At 44.5% G+C, this 10,379-nt stretch overlaps 1 protein-coding gene across 1 annotated transcript in view; it reads left to right on the forward strand.

Moving 5' to 3' along the window:
• cacna1db (calcium channel, voltage-dependent, L type, alpha 1D subunit, b) overlaps window positions 1-10,379 on the forward strand; it is a gene marked incomplete in the record, with an annotated part of 78,914 nt that overhangs the window by 35,730 nt on the left and 32,805 nt on the right. The window contains 12 exon segments of the mRNA XM_048240394.1: window positions 724-827; window positions 959-1,128; window positions 4,895-4,969; window positions 6,031-6,118; window positions 6,598-6,624; window positions 6,974-7,134; window positions 7,474-7,699; window positions 8,239-8,446; window positions 8,751-8,871; window positions 9,595-9,709; window positions 9,824-9,884; window positions 10,340-10,379. The exon segment at window positions 10,340-10,379 is cut by the window's right edge and continues 12 nt beyond it. Coding sequence (XP_048096351.1) covers window positions 724-827; window positions 959-1,128; window positions 4,895-4,969; window positions 6,031-6,118; window positions 6,598-6,624; window positions 6,974-7,134; window positions 7,474-7,699; window positions 8,239-8,446; window positions 8,751-8,871; window positions 9,595-9,709; window positions 9,824-9,884; window positions 10,340-10,379 — 1,396 coding nt within the window.

A 10,379-nucleotide genomic window follows, 5' to 3' on the forward strand; every position in this document is an offset into this window, starting at 1 on the left:
TCAATGTGTTTTAGGAGATTTACCAAGGATTAATAGAGAGAGATATGGAGTTCTCTCCCAAACTATCCAGACATTGATGAAAACAGGAAGGAGACCATGACAGGATGTGAAATGAAAAGAGCACCTCTTGTGTGCCACGTCCTTCACCTCTTCTTGGAGCTCTTCTCCATCTGCCCTTTATCTCTCTCTATCTCTCTCTTCGCCTGTCTTCCTCATCATTCTGGCCCTCACACTGGTTCCCCAATGGTTACCATGGTAAACTCAAAATGCAAATGGTGCCAAGAGAAAGAGTGTGAGAGTGTGTTTGAAACAGACACACAACCACTCAACAGCAATGAAAAGACTGGAGTGGGGGCAGAGCTGAGCGAGGAGATGGGCGATGAGATTAAATGACCTTCACTTTCCTATCGCTTCCCCCTCGTACTCTTCTATCCCCCTCTTCTCTCTTTTTGTTCCTCCACCTCATTGTGTCCTTCTTTCCGTCTTCCGAAGCACCATTACCTCAATCCATTGTGATGCTTTCTACAGCATTGACAAAGGCTGCCCTAAAATACCTGAATACCTTGAATAAAGCCTGCTATGGTTAGGCAGATCGATTTATGATTCGTATGACTTGAATAACTTTCCTACAAGTTATTACAATATAGATATGTATGAATTGGAAAGTACTGATTTGTGTGTGTGTGTGTGTGTGTGTGTGTGTGTGTGTGTGTGTTGTTTCAGATGAACGATGCCATGGGCTTTGAGCTCCCGTGGATCTACTTTGTCAGTCTGGTCATTTTCGGCTCATTTTTCGTCCTCAATCTGGTTCTGGGAGTACTGAGTGGGTAAGTCACCTCTGGACTGAACTTAGCTTAGTTTGGGTGAGTAGTGCTGTGTGTGTGTGTGTGTGTGTGTGTGTGTGTGTGTGTGTTGCCCAGGTTAATCCTTACCTTAAATGCGCTGGCCCTGTCCTCAGAGAGTTCTCTAAGGAGCGAGAGAAGGCCAAGGCGCGCGGAGACTTCCAGAAGCTGCGGGAGAAGCAGCAGCTGGAGGAGGACCTGAAGGGCTACCTGGACTGGATCGCTCAGGCCGAGGACATCGACCCCGAGAACGAGGAGGATGGACAGCAGGAAGGCAAACGCAACAGTGAGTGAACGCATACAGATGGGTACACACACACACACACACACACACACACACACACATACAGGTACATTCACATACTCACACGCCAAGTTTTGAAGGTCTCCTTAAAACTGCCTCCTCTCCTCTTCTTCACGGCTCACTGTCCCCTCTTCATGGTCAACCTGTGTGACCAGTGCATATAATGTAGCTCATCAGCTCATCTGGTGGAGTCTAATGGACACTGCCTGGCATAGACTCCTCCTCTAAAGAGAGCTTTAATGATGAACTGATTCTTCATCTATGTGTGTGACCTCAGTGCAACAGTCAAATTCATTCTTATTAGTCTTCTGTGTCTCCTTCCATTCTGTCATCTCCTGATCCTCTCTCTCTCTCTCTCTCTCTCTCTCTCTTTTCTCCTCTCTACTTCCCTCAGCCCAATGCAATGATCCTCTCTTTCCACTCATCCCTTCTTTTCATCTTGTTCTCTCTTCATTCTTGCTACTCTTCCCATCCTCCCCCCTCTGTGCAACACACTGACCAGATGTCATGGTTTCAACCAGGCTGGCATTTACCACTGACACACACACACACACACACACACACACACACACACACACACACAGTGATGGGATGCGACGAGACAAGGATACACACACACGCAAGTACAAGCAGGTACAAACATACCCACCCACACCATGCACCCACACGTGCACTCACTTACATACACATTCACGTACGCACCACTCACACATGATAACGCCATCTAGGCTTTAAACACTCAAGCTGTCTTCACACAATGGGCTTATCGCTTATGTAAATCCTGCCTGATGAACAATGAACACACACTATCATTAAACTCTCATTCAAGGTTACACAAAGACAGAGATACTAACACACAAACACACATACACACACACACACACACACACACACACACACACACACACACACACACACACACACACATAGATATCTCCCACACATGCCTGCCCAGATGTACCACATCTAAAAGCTGTCTGGAAGCTTGAGTTCTGGGTTTTTTGGCTAATGAACCATTTCATTAGTTCTCTTCTACTGTTTGGGTGTCTGCAATATGCCTGTCAGAGTGTCTTTGTTGTCCAACAGATTTTGATATGTTTCATTCTGTGTGATTCTGAAGCAATGGCAGACAGTCACTCTTTCTGGTGCATTGTTTAAGAGTGTCTTTGTCCCTCAGTAAACAGACGTATTCGCCCTGGTGTGCTTTTAATAATCGCCAAGACTGAGATTGGATGGGAGGGAATGAATGATATTACTTCTGTAGAAGAAAGAGAGAGAGAGAGGGAGAAAGAGAGGAAGAGGAAGAGGGTAATCCAAATCCTCTTTATATAAGCGTCGCGTGATGCACAGAAAAACACACCAGCCGACCACCGCGACCAGCAGCAGCAGTGTTACTATCGTCATACTCTCTCTCTCTCATGTTACTCTCTCTCTCTCTCTCTCTCTCTCTCTCTCTCTCTCTTACTCTGTCTGCCCCCTCCCCTCCTATTTCATTCATGCTCTCTCGTGCTCTGTCTCTCTCACCCTCACATCCTTTTCTCTGCAGCTCACTTGTACTGTACAGTTGCCGCCTTTCGCTCTACAGTTCACTTTCACTCTCTCTCAGCGGTTCTCTCACTGCTCACTGCTTTTTACTGTATATTCTCTCTTGGTCTTTCTTTCTTTTTATCTCTCTCTTTCTCTCTCTCTCTCTTTCTCTCATACTTTCTTTGTGTTTCTCTCCCTCTTCTCTGTATGTCTCAGTCTCACTCATTCTCTCATTCTCATTCTCACACTCCTCTCTCATTCTGTGTATGTGTGTGTGTGTGTCTTTGTTTGTCTCTCAGCCTCTCACACCATCTCTTTGTGTGTGTGTGTGTGTGTGTGTGTGTGTGTGTGTGTGTGTGTGTGTGTGTGTGTGTGTGTGTGTGTGTGTGTGTGATCCTCTCTCCTCATTCACTCTGCCCACTGATCTGCTTCAGTGCTACTCAGGGTAGTCATGTGACGCACTCATCATGTGCATGTTTACACTGGACAGGGAGACTGTGGCTGGCCACTGCATCTGCTGCCCAGGCTCTTAAACACACACACACACACACACACACACATACACACACACACACACACACACGTACGCACCACACACACACACACACACACACACACACACACACACACACACACACACACACACACACAACACACACACACAAACACAAATGCACACACACAGACATACACACACTTTAGTCTTCTGCATTAAACATATATCCACTGTTCCATAATGTTTGCCGTCATAAACTCAACAATCCATTTATCGCACGACAACACAGCTTGATCCCAGGGTTTACTGTATGTCGCTTTGTGTAGGCTCTCTTGAATCTGTGGATTTATTGTCCAGGAAAACACATAAATAAAAAGGGTGGGCTTTTGAGAGAAAAAGAATGGTACGATTTATCAGTAATCCCCAATAACCATAGTCACTCTTGCATAAGGCCTTTGATAGCACAGAGGCTTATTCCTGATTGTCCGCCATTGCTGCAGTGTGGACTGAAATGGCTTTTTCTGCCATAGCTATGCTAATGGTTTAACCTAAGTTAAAAGCATCATGCCTAGAAATACTATAAGCAGGGTTAGAGCGACATTAATGAACTGAACCAATTATCAAAAAGTTTAGGAAGAGGATAACATACTGAAGGCCTTTCTGGCCTCTGCTTTTTGAAGCAATATTACTTGACGCCCAGAAATTATCCAGCATACACTCTTGCACTCGGCTAAATGGTGCTGCATCCCCATGTTGAACACGCGTTCTTTCACACTTTCCTGACCAAACTTGTCCGACTTAGCAACAGTAACTATGGGACTGACAATGGGAGGCGGGGCTTGGGATCGGTCAATTTGGTCTGGCTTGGTTTGACAAAAGTTCACAACCTAGTTAAATCACTAAGAGCCTCAAAAATGCATGGACAGCCTGTAATAGAAATTCTATTAGCAACACTGCTAGAACCCTAGAGCTCATCAGACGAGAGAACCTAGAGGTGCCATCATACTGTAGAATATAGAACAGTGTCATCATGCTCTTCTTGCAGCTCCATTGTGGAAATAGAGAAGAAAAAGTGAGAAAAGGTTCTGTAATGAGCATGCACCATGTCACATCTGTACTGAGATCTTTTTAATCATCAGAAGAGAGAGTGTTCTCACTGGTCACACTGATGAATTCAGGCACTGTCAGCTTTAACGCATTTTATTGGTTCTGTGATAGAATGTGAGATTGGTGCCCCTTATTTGTAAACATGTCACCTAAGCTATGATTGTGTGTGTGTGTGTGTGTGTGTGTGTGTGTGTGTGTGTGTGTGTGTGTGTGTGTGTGTGTGTGTGTGTGTCTCTGTGTGTGTGTGTGTGTGCATGTGTGTGTGTGTGTGGCCTTGATAATTACAAGCTGTTTGACTCCCTCTGTGTTCCTATGTAGTAGGGGGAACAGTTCCTGTTTTACAGTTAACATTTTACACCTGTACTGCTCCTTGTGGTTGTCTACCCACCTATTATCTTCAGAGTTCTCTTTTCTTTACTGTTCTTCCTTTTTGTATCTCTCCACTGGCACTCTTCTCTGTGTCTGTCTCTGTGAGTCTCCAGTCCTCCACTGTGTTGTAAAGTGTGTGTGTCTTGTCTGTGTGTAACTGGTGCTGATAGATGCTTCTCTTCCTGTTATTCCACTGCTATCTCTGCTCCCCCTGGTGTCTGAATGCACACACTGCAATTCAAACCAAAGGGGTGACTCTGGCTGACCTAACTCAGAAGAAGAAAGGGAAGTTTGGCTGGTTCAGCCAGTCAACTGAAACACATGGTAAACGGCGTGCATGAATGTGTGCGGGCAGGTGTATATGTGCACATGCACGTGGATGTGTGTGTGTGTGTGTGCGTGCGTGCGTGTGTGTGTGTGTGTGTGTGTGTGTGTGGTTGGGTATGGGTGAGGGAGGGTGGCTGTGTGTGGGGGTGTGGGAATCCTCAGCCATAAATCCCAGATCATGCCTTGTGTCTGCTTACATCACTTTTTGCATGTTTTCTCTTCGACCTAAATGTGAAATGAAAAGTCAACATTATATAAGCATATGATATAGGAGTTACCTCAGGAGCTAAATTTGTAATCATAGTCAACAATTACACTTAAAACAACCCCAAAATAACTTGTCAGACAAACATGCACAAAATTCACATACATTCAACTGAATGCCCCTCCTTTTTGTCATTTTGAACTTCTTTTCAGTTGTTGGATGCAGGTGGTATGTGACGAAAGTGTCTCCTGTGCATGGTCTCCTCATATTTAACTCTCTCTCTCAATCTCTCTATCTCTCTCTAGCACTCTCTCTCTCTATCTCTCTCTAGCACTCTCTCACTCTCTCTCTCTCTCTCTCCCTATCTCTATCTCTCTCTAGCACTGAATATCATCTTATGCACTGACATTCTTTTGGCATGCTACACCACTTTTCCACTGTCTTGCATCAGAAAGGACAGCAGAAAAGGTCCTCAATACTAATTGATGACTTGTTTCACTCCCTTACCTGGTTACTGGATATGAAATGGTCTTTCTGCCAGACCAAAGTATCAGACAGGTATTGCCAAACCAGTCCCAAAGGGCTAGCATGGACCCTGGCCTTTTCCACTGTAACAAAGAGAACTTGGGAAGTCATTTGTAATATTGCTTGTAGCGAGTATTAGCGACTGAAAATCCTTTCTAAAACCATCTCTGTGAAGTTGTTGAGGGTTTTAAGGCTCTAATCACAGTGGGGCCTATTTGTGTTGTGGTTTGGCTACTACCTGGCTCTATGCATACGGATTCTTCTGTGGTGAGCAGGAAGTAGGATCTTTGAAGCTGACATAATTTCCTGTGCTGTTCTGTTGACCCAGCGAGCATGCCCATTAGTGAGACGGAGTCGGTGAATACGGAGAACCCGAACGGAGAGGATGACAAGGCCAAGTGCTGTGGACCACTTTGGTGAGTTTGTGTCCATTCTTGTTAATGGTTATAGTTATAATAAAATAATAATACATTTTATTTATAATGCACTTTTCATCAAAAGATCTCAAAGTGCTAAAATGTTATGGTAACTGTGTAAAGTCTGTCTGCAAGAAAAGTTCTTGTGCATTATATACAGCTATCGTGTGGCATCTTGGAGCATTGGGCTGACTCATCAATGTTTGTACTTCAATGTCTCACCCGTGATGTTAAACCAGCAAATTGATTTTTTCTAGTTATTAAATTATTAATTGTTTAGTTTTAGTTAGACTTAACATTTTGCACTTCGTCCATCATTCAAATTAGGAACAAATACCACAGGATTCTCACAGTTTAGATTGGAGATCTTATTCTTAGTATTTGACCTTCAATCAATACCATTGTCAGGAAAAAAGCGATATTCGTGTGTTTTAAAAGAGGCATATTGTTGAAACTGTACCATCTTTGATTTATTACAGTCAAAAAATTACAAAATCAAAATTCAGGTCAGTAACTGAGTGGTTGAGGTGCCGTCTCCCTGTCTTCATGTGGTGCATGACAACAACACTCACTCACTCTCACCTGCATGACCTTATCTCATCACAAAGCATCTCTTCTGTATTACTGTTGTGTCGTCATGATCGTCAAACTCACAGCCACCATCTTCCGTCTGCTTTCATCCGATACTTATGTCTGACTACAAACCATCTACCACTAACTCAGTCGTGAATAGTTAAGAGGAAGTGTCATCATTCTCGTCATCAGTGTCTCCTACTTCATCTAATAGTCCAGAAGGCTGGTGTGTTGTTTGTGGTGCTTGTTGACACGTTATGACTAGCTTCTTCTGTTGTGCAGTCGCCAGTGGCGGCGCTGGAACCGGTTCTGTCGCAGAAAGTGTCGGGCAGCGGTGAAGTCCACCACTTTCTATTGGCTGGTGATCCTCTTGGTGTTCCTTAACACACTGACCATCTCCTCCGAACACTACAACCAGCCGGACTGGCTCACGGACATACAGAGTATGTGTCACACACTCTACTGCTCTGCTGACATGGGCTTGGGTGCTCACAGGTTCTGTGTGCCACAGTATGAGGAGATACGATATGACAAATACTACTTAACAAGCTACTAAAGACAAGCTACTCAACTTACTTTAATTTATTTTGTATTGTTGATTAAAACATAACAGAGAAATGTAGTTGATTGGGTCAGTGTTTAAGACAGACCCTACATGTTTACATTTAAATGTAGTTATAGTAATGAATTACGTCTAGAGATTTTGTTTTTGTTTGATCTTGATCTTGATCATCCTCCTCTCTCTCTCTCTCTCTCTCTCTCTCTCCCTCTTTTCTCCCCAGATGTGGCCAACAAGGTGCTGCTGGCCATGTTCACGTGTGAGATGCTGATCAAGATGTACAGCCTGGGCCTGCAGGCCTACTTTGTGTCCCTGTTCAACCGCTTCGACTGCTTTGTGGTGTGCGGTGGCATCGTGGAGACCATCCTGGTGGAGCTGAGGTTCATGTCGCCGCTCGGCATCTCCGTGCTGCGCTGTGTGCGCCTGCTGCGCATCTTCAAGGTCACGCGGTGAGGATCCACACACAGGGATGTGGGCTTCCCAGAGAAGTGACAACGCTGAAGCAACTTTTAGCTCGCTCATTCAGACACCACAGTTTAGCTGTAGTTCATGAGCTCATGGGTTGATTCCTTCATTGTCTTTTTCACATGATGTGTTGTCTGTGTTGTATGTGTGTCTGTGTTGTATGTGTGTCTGTGTTGTATGTGTGTCTGTGTTGTATGTGTGTCTGTGTTGTATGTGTGTGATGGCCACGGAACATTTTGATTTGAATTGACTTTCATTAAAAGCTTGAACCATGCTGGGGATGCAAATGCTCTAGCCTGTTGACAAGTGCACCAAAATGAAAATCAAAATGTTCCAAGAAGCAACCATAATTTGGTAACATTTTGTATGAAAAAGGCCATGCGGCTTTAGTCACTAACATTGGGAGCATGTTTATGTCCCTGGAGGTTCCACACCCTCATAACTGGCAGCTGTTGTTGACCCTGCCTGTGTTAGCCTGTCCGGTATAATGGCGTTGTGGTATTGTGTCGGTCTGTCCCTGCAGACACTGGGCGTCCCTGAGCAACCTGGTGGCGTCTCTGCTCAACTCCATGAAGTCCATCGCCTCCTTGCTGCTGCTCCTCTTCCTCTTCATCATCATCTTCTCCCTGCTGGGCATGCAGCTCTTCGGCGGCAAGTTCAACTTTGACGAGACTGTGACCAAGAGGAGCACATTCGACAACTTCCCTCAGGCGCTGCTCACTGTCTTTCAGGTGTGTGTGTGTGTGTGTGTGTGTGTGTGTGTGTGTGTGTGTGTGTGTGTGTGTGTGTGTGTGTGTGTGTGTACATGTGTTGTGTATCCACATCTTTTCCTCTACATGTATATCTGTGCATAGAGGTTTACAGGAATTGTGAAATTATATCAAGTCATGCATTCTAGCTTTTTCCCCCTCTTTGTCGGTGTGCATGTCTGTGCATTCACATACATGTGTATGGATGTGTGTACAGTATGTATATTTACATGTGTTTGTGTAGTTGTAGAGACTCCAAGTAACATGATTGCTTTCACATGAACAGATACTGACTGGTGAGGACTGGAACCAGGTGATGTATGATGGGATCATGGCCTATGGTGGGCCTTCCTCCTCGGGGATGGTGGTCTGCATCTACTTCATCATCCTCTTCATCTGCGGAAACTGTATCCTTCAGAAGCCATGAGTGGCAAGTGCTGTATACACAACACCCCAGGATTACCCCATTGGATTATTCAGTATAGTGCAGCATTCATCTTTTGTTCATTACTTTCAAGACTTTCTGGCCCAGTTTGTCAAGAAGGTTATGGGTTTACAAAGAACCAGGTTGGATGAATAGATACGCGTATACATTTATGTTGCAAAGCTGTAGCAGTAGCATAGGATTTGGACTGATGGTTTCTGGAAGGTTCTCTTTACTATTGTTGTTACATTTTATGTGAAACTTACTTCTTCAAATGTCTATTGCTGGATGTGCAGAGGATACCAAAATCAAATTAAACGTTCAGACAAATTTATTTCAATCAGATTGTAATACAATATGTTGTATCTTTTACCTACTTTATAGTTCCCTGTTTTTTCATTTTACGTTTATATAATGTTGTCTTCTCCCGTAATCCTGTCAGAAGCTCGGGGGTTTGCTCTTTGTGGGATTTAGGCTTCAGTTCTTGGTAAAACGCTTTTGTGACACCAAGCTGACAAACCTGAATTTAATGGGATTGAAACTTTGAGGGAACACATTTTATTTGTTTTGTTTTGGGGTGGGTTTAGTTGCATACATGAAACGTTTGAGAGAAAATAGTAGAGCTTTCTAGAGAAGGCTGTGAGGCTTTTTGAGGATGTTTTTTGGCCTCTGTGTTTCTCTTTGTTGTCCCTAACTCTGTCCACAGACATCCTCCTGAATGTCTTCTTGGCCATCGCCGTCGACAACCTTGCAGATGCAGAGAGCTTGAACACGGCTCAAAAGGAGAAGGAAGAGGAGAAAGAGAGAAGGAAGAGCATCAGGTAGCCTCGTCAAAAACAAGATGTCATTCAGAGAGAGAGAGAGGGGGGGGGGTGTTTCCTATTTACTGGACATCATAGCATGTACACTGAGCAAAGCGTTTTCTTTTTCCCCAGGAGTGACAGCACATGCAGAAAGGAAGAGGAAAAGGCTGGAGGAAGAGATGGAGAGGCCCAGGTGTGCTCAGCATGTGACTTCTTTGGCTTTACAACAATGCGCTGGGTGTCTACTCGCTTGTTTGGTTCAGTGTGTGTGTGTGTGTGTGTGTGTGTGTGTGTGTGTGTGTGTGTGTCTGTGTGTGTGTGTGTGTGTGTGTGTGTGTGTGTGTGTGTGTGTGTGTGTGTGTGTGTGTGTGTGTGTGTCTGTGTGTGTGTGTGTGTGTGTGTGTGTGTGTGTGTGTGTGTGTGTGTGTGTGTGTGTGTGTGTGTGTGTGTGTGTGTGTCTGTGTGTGTCTGTGTGTGTGTGTGTGTGTGTGTGTGTGTGTGTGTCTGTCTGTGTTGTGTGTGTGTGTGTGTGTGTGTATGTAAGTGAGAGTGTGTGTGTTCACTGTGCACTGTCTGTGTGTGTGTGTGTGTGTGTGTGTATATTGTGTGTTCACTGACTGTTTTGTTTTGTTGTTGTTGTTGCTCCAGGTTGCAGTGGAGGAGAATGTAGAAGAGGAGAAGAATGTCA

The sequence above is a fragment of the Alosa alosa genome, chromosome 4 (genome assembly GCF_017589495.1).
Source record: "Alosa alosa isolate M-15738 ecotype Scorff River chromosome 4, AALO_Geno_1.1, whole genome shotgun sequence".
Lineage (NCBI taxonomy): Eukaryota > Metazoa > Chordata > Actinopteri > Clupeiformes > Clupeidae > Alosa > Alosa alosa.